The sequence below is a fragment of the Melozone crissalis genome, unplaced genomic scaffold (genome assembly GCF_028551555.1).
Source record: "Melozone crissalis strain CALT ecotype California unplaced genomic scaffold, PUWL_Pcris_2 ptg000042l_1, whole genome shotgun sequence".
In the NCBI taxonomy this organism is placed as follows: domain Eukaryota; kingdom Metazoa; phylum Chordata; class Aves; order Passeriformes; family Passerellidae; genus Melozone; species Melozone crissalis.
The window spans coordinates 8,879,564-8,896,718 of NW_026535820.1; the positions used below are offsets into that span (position 1 = coordinate 8,879,564).

Here is a 17,155-nt window from a genome sequence, read left to right on the forward strand (position 1 = left end):
TTTTCTGTCTTCTGTGCCTGAGTAGTAAAAAACATCATTGTCTAATCAGTGGAAATAAAATTTTATATCCATGATGCTACCAACATTTTCTTAAACATAGCTCTCTTTTATTCATAAACAATTCCAATGACAGATAGTTAACATTCTCTGATCATTATCTGCCATTATCTACATTTTTGAAACTTGTTTACAGAATTGCTTTTGAAACTTCAAGAAATTGAAATAAGTTTTTTCCCTATCAACACGAAGCATGAGGAGTCATCTGTGAGAGAAGCAGTAAAGCTGGAGTGTGACAGAGTGAAACTCAAGCAGCCGAGGGCTAAACTGGGTTCTGTCAGCAAAGGAAATCGTTGTCTATTCCATTATGCTGTCTGAGATGCAGCAATGTGAATGTTAAATGGGAAATGTCATCCAAGAGGATACAGAAATAGGAATCACAAAGTTCTGATCTTCTCACTTCTCATGAAGGCACAAACCTGAGATAACAAAGAAATGTCAGATTTTTGCAAATGTCACCCTTGAAAGGTTTAGTAATCTGTAGTCACTCTTCAGCTAAAGGCTTCACCTCCCCCATATTTTTAAGGACATTAGAGAAAATTGACAAAGCGACATCAGAAAAGTTCAAAGCATATAGGAGCATACGGAATAATTCATGCTATATAAAGACAATTGTAAATAGTTGATTCAGAAGGAAACAATTCAGATTCATAGCATCGGTAGGAATTACATTCATCCCTAAACCACACAGAAAGTAATGCCATTGCAAGAATGAGACTGACTAAATCAAAGTCTTTAAGATTCTTGGGTGGGAAGAGCACAGACTTTAAAAAAATTATCAAAATTGCACTGAATTTTATAAGAAATATTTTTTTTATTCTGTTAGGTTTGCCTTTACCAACAGTAATAGAATTAAGAAGTTTTTCAAGGCCTCTCTTCAATGTATAGATATTTATGGGTTTATAGGTACATTCTCATTGAAATAAACTGTGCATCAAAGCATCAAAATAAGAATCAAAGTGACCTTTCCTAAACATCCATATTGCACTGATATACTGTCCCCCATTGCATAATTACATCAACTGGATGAAACTAAATCAAGCCATAGGCATGCCTCCACTTACCTCATTTGCAGTTTAATTTGGGAGAACAATCATTATCTTAAAAGGTTTTCCTGAAAAGTACATCACATGTTAGCTCAGTTTAATGTCAGTGCTCACCATCCCACATCTCTCTTCTTCTTTTCTGGTGTTTTCTTCTTGATAATAAAGCAGTTATAAATCATTGTCTGCAATGGAATTAAATCAAATGATGCATAACAAATATAAAGATCAGTGCCATAAAAACTGGCAGACTGGAAAAATATTAACATGAGTACATGACACATAGAGAAGAAAAAGTAGTTTTGAACTTCATCAAGAATACAAAATATGGCATCACTGTAGCTACATGAATTTGGACCAGCCAAGATATTGGCAGTAATTTCTAAAGGGTGACACCTTCTACTCCTCAGCCATGAAAGATTCCTCATGGGACTGAGACAACAGATCTTAATTGTTAGGTAGTGATTAAGTAAGATTAGCCAAGGAGATTAGTATGAACAGGCAGGGAAGGGTGGAGTACTGAAAATCTCTCATTGTTTCATGGATTATTTTATTAAAGAATGAGTTAAATGCTGATATTTGGGGTCCACTCAAGATAGTGAGTAGATTACCTGTAACCCTTCCCTTCCACTCAAAAAAAAAAAAAAAAAACCAAAAAAACCACCTAGAACAAAAAGGAGCGAGAGTAATATTTACCTGGAGAGTAAATCTAGCAGGAGTACTATTTCCATGAGTTTCTTTTCTGTACTGTAATTTCTATCTATTGTAATATGATGTTTGAGAAGCAATGATCCATAAAAGCAGCAGTTATTTAATACTTAGATCACCATGCTTCAGACGCTATTCCCCCACAGCTTCCTCACGTTCTGATTTGTAACTCAGGTAACTGCACAAAAGCCATTAATCACAACTCCAACAAAGTGAAGTTTCTTTGCATGAGATCAAGGAAGGAGTACATGATTAAAACCAAACCTCTGTTTTTAATCAGCCTCCTGGAACTAAATATCATACAGCCCCATAGAAAATAGCCATAAACCTCTGCAAAAATTAAATGAAAAGTTTTAAAGAATGACATTAATTGTCTAAAGCATTTGCAAAATGCTTTAGAAACTACTAGATTCAGTTTGATTACAGTTTTCCTTCAGATGAAAATGTTTACAGGAATATTCTCATCCTGTAAAAATATATGTGTTACTCACTTCTGTGCATGCATCATGGACATTATTGGATTCTGCACATTCATAGTGGTAACCTTGTAAGAAATTTTAATTTATAATTTAATTAAACTCTTTACTGAAAGCATTATAGAGAGGAAAAGTCACCACCTTTCTTTGAACTTCATATCACTCCATATTACTTAAATTTAATTTAGCATTTTATTGTCATAAATAAAAGCTAATTAATCCATATCTGATTAATTTAAAATGTACTTACCCTTTAAAGAATTAAAACTTACTTCCCTCTTCAGTATTCTCAACCCATTTTGTATAGTATTTGGAATGCTTCAGGTTACAGTTTCCTTCTTTGAAGATATGCAATAAGATTACTGTATTGTGCTATGAAACATTCTCATAAATCATACCTAAGATACAGATGTCAAATAAATTAACACTTAATTGCCCTGCCTGTTGCTTTCATTTTTTTCCTTATTAACTTAATGACCATAATAGCCTATAAAGGGTCCCTAAATCATAAGTTTTCAATTAGAATTCTGTTGCCTAAATTTTTGATGAAAAGCTTTGCAGGTGTAAAAAGGAAAATTCACACTCCTGTAAATCCCAGCAGAGCAGGCAGGTAGCATGTGGGAGGAAGGAAGGTATGATTTGAACTCAAAACATTGAGACTCAGAAATAAGTGTAGTTCATCACAGTTAAACAGTCAAGCCAGGCTCAAAGCACCAACCTTGGATTTCAAACTTTTGTTATCTTCACACAGAACACATTTTTATTAAAAGGGATTGGTAATTATTTTCTTGGCCTCAAGTGCACATTTAGACTGTGGAATCACTTCTTTCCTCCAAAGTACCTTTCAACAGCCCATGAAAAGGATAACACAAATAGGGATATCAGACTAAACCTCATAATGTATGGAAGATTTTCACCATAAAATTAAATAATTGGCAAAATTTGAAAATATTATGAGCCTTAGAGTTTCTCCCATTTCTTTTTTCTATTGCTACAGCTATGTTTTTAATGAGAAGTGTTTGGAGGAGATTTTCATTTGGTCACACCACACTCCCTGGAGACAGGGAGCTCCACCTGGGACACAGAGAACCTGGAGGTCATCAGACATCCAAAAGACTAAAGGAAACAGCAGACAAGATAAAGCAGAAATCACTGGAACTGCACATGTCTAGCAGACCTACACAAAAACTACATTTTGAAAGACTTGGAAATTGAAGCATAATGAAGACATAAATGAAGCATTTTCTCTGACATTCTTCCTCATGAGCTCTAACTTTGTTATATTTCACTGATTCATAATTCTGGCTTGCTGATTTATAGTTATTTTACTTCACAAGGCCTTTCACTAGGCTTACATGCATGCAAGTCATGTTGGGCATCCCATCTGCAACTCTGTTCTGAGTTCATTCATGGTCTTAACAGAAGACTCTGAAGCTCATCTCCTGACTGCTGTCAGAAGCTCCATCATTCTCCTAAAAGAAACAGAAATGTACCATCAAGAAAAAAAAGTGACATCTCACACATGTTTAAAAGGCCACTGGTCTGCATTTTCTGTCAGTGATAAAATCTGCTCCCCGTCAGAAACCCCTCCACTTTCAGGTCATTCTATATGCTTCTGCACTGCCGAAATAAGTAAAATCAATGGGCTAAGGCTGAAAACAACAGTCAGCTCTTCCATGTACAGTATACATCCCATCTCCAAAGGAAAGCAAAGCCCCTGTGAGATGATACACAGCTCTATGCCCAAGGAGCTGCACAACCAGACTGGTGACAGTGGTCAGCCTTGCCTAGAAGCTCCCTGACAATGATATTTTTGACCGGCTGACCAGCAGTACACTGCTGGGATTTTAGAGAGTAGTCCTCATTGCAGTAAAGGCTTTATATCTAGCTACAGTGTGCCATGATAAAACCCCACCTCATCCTGAAGATATGGCTGAGGTGCAAATGCAGTTACCAGGATGCTCTCAGAACCAGGCACAGTGTCTGCCTCAGGCACTGATCAGCACTGCTGCTTGCAGAGAAGTGGCAAATGCACAGCAGGAGACAGCAGAAAAGACAGAGAAGTATTATCAGCTTGGGGAATACTTAATGACGTAAACTAGCCTAATCCCAAAAAAAACTTCAAAACTGTGACTTGCAGTAGTCATTATCTATATTTAAGGTGCTGATGCACTTGAGCAAGATGAAATAAAACTTATTACTCCTTAAAATATATCAGTATTTTAATACTGTGAGAGATGCATTATTTTATATTCTATCTGTTTGGGGTTTTTTTTCTGAGATCTTAGCACACACCAGTCTCTTTACCTTATATGTGTCTGAACACAACAGCTGATTAAAACCTAGGGTACCACTGTAGACAAGGGATGCTCCAAAGAAAGTTCAAATCCTTAAACTAGAAGTCTGAAACACTTGATTTTTTTTAGTCCTGTCTTAGAGGTATAAATACTATACCTCATATTTGAATTAACACAATCAGAGGCTATAAGATGGCATCAATTGCTTTGTCTAGCAATATGCTGCCAAGCTAGTAATTATCAGGTCCTAATTGGTAGCAGTTACTTTACATTAGAAGGAAGAGGTGAATTCACCACTTTGAGGTGGCACAGAAAGCTTTTGCCAAGATAGGCAGTGCTGGTTAGCCGTGTGGAAATGTCATAGTGAGCATTTTTATATTAAAAATATCCTTGTATTGTACCTCCACTTTAGCTGTGGTTGCCATCCTAATTTTTCAGGCTTTCAAACTGACAAAGGAAAAACTAGATATCATAATAACAAGGACATGTAACAATCAAAATGCAAGACACCCCTTTGCAACTTTGGAAAGGAGTCCACCACAAGGCAATCTTCTCCAATACATTTATAACATCTCAAAATAATCAAAACATCACACCTGTCGTTTTCCTTTCTTGTGCACTGTCACTGCACCTCCATTTTCACTCAACATGGTAACTCTTCTGCTTCCAAAGCCATTCGGGATCTTCCCAACTTCTCCTTAAATTCTTCAATCAGATCCCAGTCAAATTCAATGTTTCAACCTTCATGAAATACTTTCACCAGTTCGCCACAGCAAAAGCAATAAGGACTCAGCTGGCTGAGATCACTTTTTACTTTTTGAAGTGTTCAATTATGCAGCAGGAGAAATGAAATAACTTTCAAGTATAAAGCAAGCAGCTTGTAAGGAAAGGAAAATAATCTGAGAAGGAAAAGGTCAGAGTTCAATCTCCAGGTTTTTTAATAGAAATGCAAAGCATAAAGAGGTACAAACAATGGCCAGCAGAACAGGTCAAATATGTGTAAAATGAGGGAATGTGATGATAATGTTTCTCATTTCATTTTTAAATGCTCTTATGATTCTTTTTTTTGTCGACATCTTCTTCCACTTCCTAACTAGGTTACTTGATAAATTGAACCTTTCCTTCCCTATGGAAAACAGTTTCTGGAACATAACTGGGGACTCAGTTTGAGTAAAACAGCTGAAGATCATTTGTCCTGAAAGAAAAATCATGGACCTTTGATATGGTACTTGTGAGAACCCTGTGCTTGTGTATCTTTCCCACTCCATTTTTTTGCATGAACGTCATCCACTTAATCTGCATTTCCACAGGGATTACAACTGTGACAGTAGCTAATCTGGAGTGGACTCCACCTTCAACGAGCAAAACATTGCTTTTGCAGCTGAGGAATTTAGCCCAGTGTTAGACCAAGACATGTTGTAAGAGCACAAGAGGCTCAATGCTGCTTGCACAGCCACGGCAAGCTGAGACAGACAGACCCCAGCATGAGCAAGGGAATTTCCAGCAGAGGTGTAACAAAATGAAGTGTGTGTCCCTTATTGCTATCCCCATCACCCCTGGGGGATGCCTCCAGCAGAAGAGGAGGAGCACACACAGCCCTTTGCTGCTCCCTTCATGGCCCAGAGACAGCAGGAGAGAGTTGGTGCTCAGGCCTGGTGGGGGTGGGAAGGAGGGAGCTCAGTGATCACCTGAAAGCACTCGGTGTTGTGCTGCTGGAAATCACAGCCACCACCAACACTACCGTCTCAAGCTACATTTCTGAAGCACCCAAAATCTGGGATTTTCGGTCACCTCTGCCTGCCCTGCAGCACCTTGCTGTGGCCCACGAGGAAGAGCCCAGCCAGCCCTTACCCTGCCTGCATGTACCACACCAGGCTCTCCTCACAGCTCCAGCCTGCAAAAACAACTTGTTTTGCATACTGTGCTAAAGTGTGAGCACAGCACTCCCCAGCTGGGCAATAAAATACTAGCAGCGAAAATGTAAGGCTGGAACTGGAGAAAAAACTCCAAAATTCTGCTGCCTCAATGTGAATAATGAGAAAATAATTGAAACTCACACTCCAAATACATTATTTAGATTCTGATTGTTTGCTTTTCTTAGTATGAGTGAAGTGATCAAAATCTCTCATTTACAATTTTCAGCTAATCCTTCCACATATGCATTAGACACTGAAATCCTTTTCATAGATGGAGTTTAATACTTCCTTTGTAATTCATGGATGAATTTTCTTAATTGAAAAAATTAGGATAAATCGCTCCACTTACGTGGAGCAGTTACTGTCTTAAATAATAATCACTGTGTCTGGATTCCATCACAATTTATTCTGCTACCCAGCACCCAGTTTTCTTCTTATTTTATTGGAAATACCTTTCCCATTGCCTCTGTGGAAATGAGAAAAACGATGCTTTTATAACAAATATGTTTAGGGGAGTTTTTTTACAGTTTATTCTATTCACTCTGCAGCACATTCTATTTACTGCAGTTCAGGACTGATCTCAGAAATCTTCATCAGTCTCTGAGAAACAGAAGAATGTAATAAAGTGAATCTCTGTGTATTTTTAGAGAACAGTATAAAATTCTTTGCTTCATTGTTACTTTGTCAGATACAATTCCAGGTAAATAAATGCACTAATAACTGCATTTGCTGCATGCTTGTTCTGAATGCATGTCACACTACTTATTTCACTCAAATAAAGTAGCAGGAAGCCTCCTTCCCCCTCACAAAGGTACATGGCATCAACCACTAGGCGGGGACAACAGCTGTCAGTGCTCTTCCCGTGAAAATATCACCTTACTGCCACCAGATCTGTTCACAGCTTTGCCTTCTAAAAGAGGTGTAAATTGTTCAAAGGCAAAAATATTATTAATAAGAGCCAGCTTCATCTGAGACCCAAAGTTTAGGATTCCAGTTCTTCATACAAGATTGTCTTCAGCAGCTCTGAGCAGGAATGTCTGCATCATTGAGATCTTTCTTATTTTTTTATATCTTAAATGATACCTCTAGACATTTATTAAGGAATATACAGATATCTGGGAAGCACTGGAACATCTCTGTCCTGCAAAGGTGCATTTAAAGCAACGCATACCAGCTGTAATTGACTACCTCTCTTCATTACAGCTCCTCTCTGCTTACATTAGACATAATTTAATAAAGATATTTCAAAAATAACAATGCATGTCTTGTATATACAGATTAATAACTCGTGGTTTTTAATTACTTCGATTATATTTGGTATAAGAGAGTTGACCTGCAATGTCTTTCTTGGCTCTGATACTAGTTATGTATTTTCCCATTAAAAATTAAGCCCATTTAGGCTGAGCTAAATGGAACCCGACTGTTTGATCTTAAGAAATACTGTGACCTTTTACACTGAGCTTAAGAGAATAATCAACGTGCTGCCCCTACATTCCCTACTCTCCAATTCTACCAAAAAGGCTCTGTGTTGTGAGGAGGATTGCTTGAGGTGCTAAAAGCACGTTTATTTCATATTTATATTAATTCATCTTCACTTAATGACGTTGTAGCATCTTGATTAGCAGGATGAGTAGAGTTTGGAAAGGAAAGCTGGTCCTGCAGAAAAGATACCAATGTGAATTCTAATAGAGATTCCACTTCTAACTCAGCTGCTCATTTTTTGCTACAGTTCAGAAATTCACTCAGATTGTGTTCTTGATCAGTAAAATGAAGACAATTTCATCTTGGCTTCACCTCGTTTTGCCTTAAGTTTCAGAGTTAGAAAAACCATAGGGCAACAGGGCCCTAGGTACTGCAAGCACTACTGTTGTAAAAACAGTTTTATTTTCACTGTTGTTTTTAGATGGCAGATAAAAAGCAGTTGGTGTCTGTGGTAATTCTGGATTATACAAATGCTACAGTTTTTATCAATACCAGGACATTTTTATTATAACATTAGTAGCAAACAACAAGCCTTTTTCTTTACTGCTGTGAAAAGTGGTCTCTTTCTGCCTCCCTATTTCTTTGTTTCTCAGTTCACCATTGCAGAGGAAATATTACCGTCCATGCCTACAGTGAGTAATTTTCCTTATGTAGTTTTTGCTCTGTAGTATTTTGGCAAAATTTGCTAAATTCTCTTTTTGTTTCATCCTCTCTTTGCAAAGAATACTTTCCCTGTACAAAACTAAACTCAGACAGGGAATTACAGAGCTTTCATCTGCTGACACTGGGAAAAGTGAGCTCTTCAAGAAATATCATCTACATCACTCCTTTCTCATATCACATCCTCAGTGAATATTAGCATCTTTTAAGAGGAAGGAAAGGACTCTGTGTAGCAGGCACTGTAGGAAAGGGTAAAACAAGAGTCCAGCTGGGACCTTCTTCCCACTCTTAACTCTGCCAGGTCTTGGGGACCCCTCTACAACCTCCAAAAGGATGTGGGATGAGGACCAGTGACAGAGAGGAACCAGGTAAAGATGCAAATGACAGATAGGAAGAAGAAGACAAACCAAAGAGTCAGGGATATCTGTAGTACTTGCAACAGCCACAGCTGGATTTCTTCTGCCCAGTGCTGGCTGTACACAGATACCTCTGCTCTCTCTCTCTCTCACTTGCTGAAAATGCCCTTGCAGATATGTATTTCACACTAGATCTCTTCCCACCTTTTCCCTGTTTCCCACCATCAGACAAAAGGCTTATGCACAGTAAAATAACTCTCTTCACTAGTTCACTTCTACACAGAATTTACAAGAAGCCTTTTATTTGGTCCTTTTATATGCTCTACTCTTACTTCATCCTTTATCTTTTCCTGTTATAATCTGTATTTTACCCACACGGATTATCTGCACCTCTGTACACAGTGAGATTCTAACACTGGCTGGTTTTCATTGTGAACAGATTAAGCACAATGAGTGACATCAAACAGAGCAGTGCAGGCTGTGGCAGGCTGAGGGGCTGAGTGAGCTGGCTGAGCACAGATGCTCTTGTGCAGAATGATGAAAGCAGCAGCCTCTCAGCCCAGGGACACGGCGTGTACACTGCTGGAGGCACAGTCAGGCACTACTGGGCTGCCTGTCCTGTCACACCGTGCTGACTATCAGAGTGGAAGCCAATAAATGATGGCAGAGCTGAGAGTCGGTAAGTGACCCTGAGGACAACTCTGATGATGTCCATCACAAAAAGCTCTGCTTGTACTGAGCAACTTTGCAGCAAAGGAGACATCAAATGTGTCACTTCTGGAGTTAGTCAGTGCTTCCCTAGCCAACTCAGGAACAAACTTGAAAGCAATCCTGCTGATTCAGTGGCATAGCAATTTGCTCATTGTTCCAAATGTAGATCCCTCACATGCTAACATAAATATACCCACTGGGATGATCTTTAAAATGTCTACCTCTTCTTACAAAGTTGGCTGATACTACTGCATAAACAGAGAGCCTGATTCTCTTCTCACATACACTGATTATAGGCAATAGCAATCCTTTGGTTTGAATGGATGTATTTCTGAAAATCTATACATTCATTTCAGCATCCTTAACCTGAGTCTTATAGTTGATGTAAAGACAAGGCGGCAAAAAGTCACGGTTTCCATACAGTAATAGTACTGGGTTTCCTCTTACTGCTAAAGGATAATAAAGATCTGGCTGTCTCTCAGTGAGTGTGTGACATCAATGTACTGCAGCATCAGGAAAGGCAAATGAGACCTAGGGAGGTATAAATTGAGGTGTCTTCTTCCTCCAGGGAACATAATTACGCATTATTGTCCTAATGAAATTTCAACTGACATACTGTGTTCTGTTCCCATCACTCATGCACAGAAATTATGAACTCCAACCAAAGCAAATGCAGAGCAGAACATTCACATGACATCTTAGGACAGACTGATGAAGAGCACAGCTTGTTCACTTCAGCAAAATGAGGACTATAGAGAATAATCCCACTCCAGAAACACACTAGCACGAGGGGAAATACTCTTCTAACTGAAGAACCATGCTGGAAGAAAATCAAGTTAATATAGACCAGCTAGAAATAATTTGGGGCTGGAAGTAGAAGTTGGCATCTGACAGTCAAAGAAATGCAGCTGAGCATGGCTGGGGCAGAGCCCTCTACAAACAAGAGGTGTCAGGGATCAGTGTCATTGCTTTATGCCTGTTCCCCAAGATGTCAGTCAGAGCACAACAGTGAGCAGCCCTAGCTGCTGTGCTTGAGAGCCTTGAAGAAGGGCTTGGAGGTTTGCTTCTCTCTGGTTCATTCCTATTTGTGTTTTCCTGAGCGCCAAAATTGTGACAACAATGCAAATCTACCCATACTAGTGAATTGCAATAGTTTCAAATTACAGCCCTTGTCTTCTTCCTTGGTCTAATAAATTCTGCTTCCTCCAAACGGTTTTACATCTGGGGCTCAGGGAGAGAGGCAGAACTCTCAGCACAGCAGCTTGGGGGTTTGGCGGAGTAGCAGAGAGGGAGGAAACAGAGAAGGAAAAAAGAATTAAAAACAAACAAACAAAAAAAAAACAAACAAAAAAAACAAACAAACAAAAAAAAAAAAACAGAAAAAACCCCCAAAAATTCCCAAACGCAGTCCCACTCTCCGCGTTGTGCGAGGCTCTTCGGGGAGCCTGCTCGGCTGCCCCAGGGAATGGGGTTAGCTCCGAGGGGCTGCCGCAGCCCCGGGGCGCCTTTCCCGGTCCCTCACGCCCACCCCCGCATGACTCACGGGCTGTCTCATTCCCCGCCCGCCCCCAGGGAAAACTTTCCCCGGTAACTTTGGCGGGGCCGGTTCGGCGCTGCCCCTCCCCGGTGGCAGGGGCACACACACCCCCTCATCCCGGGCCCCGCTGGAGTCACGGATGGCGGGGCGGTGGTGCCGGGGGGGATGTCGTAGCGGCCGCGTCAGCGGGAGCCCGACGGCGATTGGGGGAGGCCGTCTTGTCCCCGCGGTCCCCAATTATAAAGTGCCGCCGCCGCCGCCCGCACACGCTCCGCAGCGGCGCGCCCGGCCCCGGCAGCGGGCTCGGCTCGGCGCCCCCCGAGCCGCCCTCGCTGGAGCTGCCAGCAGGCCCAGCCCGGCTCTGCCCTGCCTGCCTCCCTCCCCCGGGGCTTCTCCGCAGGCTGCTCGGTCTCGCTATAAAGATCAGTGGCTCCGACGCCGAGGCTTCAGCAAGGCGCAGCTCCTTTCTCTCAGCAACTCCCGGGAGCCCCGAGGGCAGCGTGTGTGAGTGAGGAGCTGCTCTGCCCGCGGTCGGGACCGGGGGAGGGCCGGGGCGGCTCTGCCGGGGCTGGTGCCGGTGTCGGGAGGCTGCTCGGGGCGTCCCGGTGGGAAACCCATCCCGGAAGGGGCCGGGATCCCGTCCGTGCCGCTCCGCGGGGCGTCCCTTCTCTCCCTGCGGTGCTGGCTTTGGCAGGCAGGGAGGGATAAAGTGTTTGGGGACGAGCACTGTCACCAAACGGGGTCTTCTGGGCGCTTCATCCTCCGGGTCCGCTCCCGACCCGGACGCAGGTCAGTTGCCTTGCAGCTGCCAAGCGCCTGCTTGGTTAAAGCTCCCGCTTACCTCGCAAGCGCCATCACGCCCGCACTAAAAAGCGTGAGTTTAGCGGAGTTGGTTTCACGCCGCCTTCTCCTTCTCCGAGGCTGGGGGAGGCCGTGCCGGGGTGGGAGCGGGAGGAGGCGGCTGCCGGCTGACCTCTCCTTCTCGCAGCCCCATGGCGTTGCTCCTGAGACTCGGCTGCTCGCTGCTGGCCCTCAGCACCTGCCTGCTCCCGAGGGCTCGCGCCGACTGCGGCCGCGACTGCGCCGCCTGCGCCTACCACCTGGGACCCCGCGCCGGCATCCACCCCCTGGTAAGCGGCACCGGGGCCGGGAGCGCCTCCGAGCTCCGGATCCCCGCGGCCGGGCCGCTTCCCCGCTAACTTTGGAGGAAGCGGGGAAAACCAGCGAAATAAGAAAAATAAATAGTGGGGGAATTGACTGGGGTGGCTTGGAAGACCCTTTTTCTGAAGAAGGGAGAGAGGGAGAAATGGGTTTAGGGGCGTTGGGCAGAGGGCGATGAGCGAGCGGAGAGCGCTGATACAAACCCAGAGCGCCCCGAGGAGTCCCGGTCCCTCCGGTCGCTCCCGTCCCTCCCGCTGCCCGAAGGCGAGAGGCGGCCTGCGGGGACGGGGACAAGCGATACCGCCGAGCAGCCCCGCAGGCAGCCAGGAAAAGGCCGAATGAAAATGTAAGGAGGAAGGGAAATCCCACCGGAGAGGGCATCTCTGCAAGGGACGAGGGGTCGCTGCCCCTCCAGGGCATTCCAGCACCGACAGGACGGGGGGGAAGGCGAGCAGAACGGGAGGGAGGGTCCCGACCCTTGTCCGCTGGCTCCATGGTAAGGTGAGCTCTCGCCGGACAGGACGGTTGTCGAGCTAAAGAGATCTGCCTGAAATCTCACTTAAAAGAAATGTGTTTAACGCCTATTTGAGTACCAGTACCTTCGCTGTTCCTCCTCTCCGCACGGTGCTGCACAGCGTTAGGAATACCCCTGTGGAAGATGCTGGCTTCTTAGACAAACTGTGCTAAGTCCAGAATGAGGGATACTGGGGATGGGGGTTATCTGTAATTCCTATGATGTTGAAATAATTTTAAAGAATAGTTATAGAGGCAATTCAACTTGAAATTTAAAGATTGGGCTTCAGTGAAAGTCTGGGGTCCCTCATCCCTTCCTGAAGAAGGTGGGAACTCTGGCTGCCAAGTACTTTGCCAGTGGCATCGGTTGTTCCTTACCTCAAACACACACACATTGAGGCATCGTGCTCTCGGCACATCTAAATGATCTTAAAAATTTGTTCCTCTCATGTCACTGGTTACTTGGGATCATGCAAAAGGAAGGGCTTGGCTCGCTAGCTTTACACAGAATTAGGAACCACTGAGTACTTCTACTTACTCCAAAAGCTCAAGAGCTCTTTACCAAAGCAGGCTCAAAAGGGCAATATTATTTGGACAGCTGGCCAAACAGTTCCCTCTACTTTTTTCTTTTTTTTTTTTTCTCTCTGCTTACATTAGCTTTCAATCAAACTTTAGTTTTAATGTCAACTAGGGTAAAAAAAGTGGTAGTTTGCCCTTATGGAGGGAGGGCTTTTCAGAGTATATATTCTGCATGTCTATTTTGACAGTCTCTCTTGCACACCTTCAGTAGTCATTAAAGAAAGAATCAATGTTCTCTTCTGCAAGAATGTTTATTAACTAAACAGGTAAAGAAGCAATGTAGCATATCTTGCATTGGTCAAACATGTATGAACAATTCTTGGAAACTATTGTTTCTAGGTATTAGTATCTAGTAACATAATAACTGAATTTATTATCCTGGATTTGTTAGATGCCAGACATTTCATGCCGTACCAGGTCACTTACATTTATGAAGTATGTTCATCTGACAATAGGAGGTTATTAAAACTAATTGAGAAAGAGAGAGACCTATTCTTTCTTTGATTTAGAGCAATTCAGACTGAAGCTGAAATCCTACTCTCTCTACAGCATGACTATAATATATAGTAATAAGCATGTAGTGGCAGTTAAATTATTGTATTACAAAATATATAAACCCCTTTAATTTTCTTGTGATCCATACCAAAAAAGTCATATTTAAATTTCTTGGAGTAAAGTAAGGCTGAGTAGACAGACTTTACAGTGGACAATAAGCTATCAGACAGTGCTGTGCTGGAGTTTAATTTCACATTTTAAAGTATGTTAGGATCCTTAGAACATATCATCTATAGTCAGAATGAGTGTTTCTCTTATTGAAAATATTGATGATTTTTCTTTACCCATTGTGGTATGAAAACCACAGGCAAGAAGAAAGAACACTGGAATCACCTTATTTTACAACTTAAGGGTATGGCTGCACAAGAAGTAAATTCCCCTGACACAAGAGAGATAATAGTAGCTAATATCCATGTTATTATCATCACAAGACAGGTTATGAGATATGCATAAGGTACTGGAAGCTTTTTTCATGTTGTAGCCTGACAATTTTTCAATACAGTCAGAAACAACACAGCTTAGGATTTTTTTTCTGTCTCTTTCATGATCACTGCTTTCCAGCTAGCAAAACTAGAACTTTGATCCTACCCTAAGAGAGCCTGTATTTCTACATTTCTATTGGTACATGTTGGATTGATCTATTCCAACATGTACAACGAGAAACAAATGGCAACACACAGCCTTTAAAGCTATGCAGTGTATTGAAGATCCTGAACAGTGCAGCACAGCTGGCTTCTTTGCAAGGACCATGCTGTGCAGCTTTTCTAAAGTTTCTGAATGATACTTTTAATTATGAAGATTGAATATGTTTCTACACTTGCATTATGAAGCAAACCACAATTGGTTTTTAGCTTCCCAGTAGTAAATTTTAAAAAATAAATCATAACTCTCACAAGTGTAAGGCAGATACAGGAACTGTACTTTTGGCTTCCTTTGAAACAGAAGCATAATGGCAACCTTAACATAGAGGATCCACAATTCATATTATCTTGTAGTGGAGACTACCTGGTCCTTCAGAGAGGGATATGAAGAACTTCAAACCAGACAGGTACCAAACCAGCTGTTCCCAAAGAGCATTTCTTCCAAGCCACTCACAAAGAGGCTCGCTCATGCTCTTTTATAAACAAGTAAATCTAAGATAAGGTTGTAGAGAGGTGATAGTTACTATCAAATAATTCTCAGCAAACCACATGCATTTTTCAGGCATGTACACTAGAATGTGAAGGAAAACTGCCTTCTGCCAAAGCCTGGGAGACCTGCAAGGAGCTCTTGCAACTGGCAAAGCTGGATCTTTCTGAGGATGGCAACATTGCTCCAGGAGACAAGAAAGAGCTGGACGAGAACCATTTGCTTGCGAAGAAGTACGGAGGCTTCATGAAAAGATACGGGGGTTTCATGAAGAAAATGGATGAGCTCTATCGGGCAGAGCCAGAGGATGAAGCTAATGGAGGAGAAATCCTGGCTAAGAGGTATGGAGGGTTTATGAAGAAAGACTCAGATGACGATGCCCTTGCCAACTCCTCTGACCTGCTGAAGGAGCTTCTGGGAACAGGGGATAACCCCGAAGCAGCGCACTATCGAGAGGTAAATGAAAACGACGGCGATGTCAGCAAAAGATACGGAGGCTTCATGAGAAGCACAAAGCGCAGCCCTGAGTTGGAAGACGAGGCCAAAGAGCTGCAAAAGAGATACGGTGGCTTCATGAGAAGAGTGGGCAGGCCAGAGTGGTGGCTGGATTACCAGAAACGATATGGTGGGTTCCTTAAGCGCTTTGCCGACTCCATTCTCCCTTCAGAAGAAGATGGGGAAACTTATTCCAAAGAAGTCCCAGAGATGGAAAAGAGATATGGTGGCTTTATGAGATTTTAATACCTTTCCCTTTATCCCTTTTGTCCTAAATGAGAAAGACTGCCTTATTTGTCATAACTTATTGTAACGTGTTGCTTGTACTGTACAGTTTTTTACTGTCCTTGGTTAATGATGCAAACTGCGATTTGTTGTTTCAGGTTCTGTGTTCTTTCAAGTCAAATAACTACTTTCTGGTTTAGTCAAGTTTCAGTCTGTATTGTAATTTCCATGCTAGAACTATTTTGATTACTGTATTCGTTTTCTTTCAAGAGGAACTACATCTACAGTAGAGTTGCTTAACTGTACATACAATAAATTCTTCATCCTAACTGCAAAAATTCTGAAGTGCTATTTTTTCTCTGTCATTTAATCAAATATCATCTCAATTTTTCTTTAAGCCATCAGAGCAATGCCAGCCTTTTTTCTGTAATTACAGAATTTGTAGTTCCCACAACAGTTTAAATATACTTTTGTCTTTTGTTTTCTGTTTCTTAGAACACTAAAATAATAAATAATTTTAATCAGTTAACAAGAATAAATATTTAAAGCCTAAATTTATAATTCACAGTGTTAAACAATTGACATTAAAAAAAGAAAAATTCACAAGTGTGTTTGATGTTAGGCAATAAAATAATTTCTCCAGTGTACAACACAGTTATATGCTTGATTAGTTACATCTTTGATATACATCCACTGTAGGGTTGTATACTTGGCCTTTAAAATAATAAACACTAATTTAAAAAGTGGTAAGATATTTGTGCAAAATAAACATGACTTAAAATTGCATAAAAATACTCAATTTTGCAGGCCACCTGACAAATGTTTTTCCATGGAATAGTTTTGTGTTTCATTCCTCACTTTGGCACAACTGAAATATAGGAAAGTGCTGGTCAGACTTCTGTGTTTCAAACAAAGGTAGTATAAGTAAATCTGAGAACAAACAGAAAAGGCAACACTAACACTGTAGTTCCTTTGCGGTTTACACAGGTAGCGCTTCATCAAAGACCATATGCCATTCCAGTGTACAACTCCTCCCAAAATCCTGACTGTCCCCCTCTATTCCTGGTCTGTGAGCAGTTTTCCCCCACCTATTACTATTAGTTACTGGTCACTTCCCACCTAAACTAACATGATGAAAATTGCCTTGGCCATGGCACTGCCAAAACACTCAGTGACTCTGCTTTCACTATCTGTATCTCAGTTTTGCACAGTACTAGCTATTTACAAAAAGGGAAAATAATGGTCTGATTTTTCTT

General features: G+C 41.8%; 1 protein-coding gene across 1 annotated transcript; it reads left to right on the top strand.

Annotated features, from left to right (window-relative positions):
- Window positions 1-11,382: 11,382 nt before the first annotated feature.
- Window positions 11,383-16,244, top strand: PENK (proenkephalin). Its single transcript, XM_054284967.1, is given in 4 exon segments — window positions 11,383-11,610; window positions 11,612-11,745; window positions 12,232-12,373; window positions 15,255-16,244. Coding segments are annotated over 4 exon segments (1,170 nt in total). The 3' UTR covers window positions 15,921-16,244.
- Window positions 16,245-17,155: the final 911 nt, after the last annotated feature.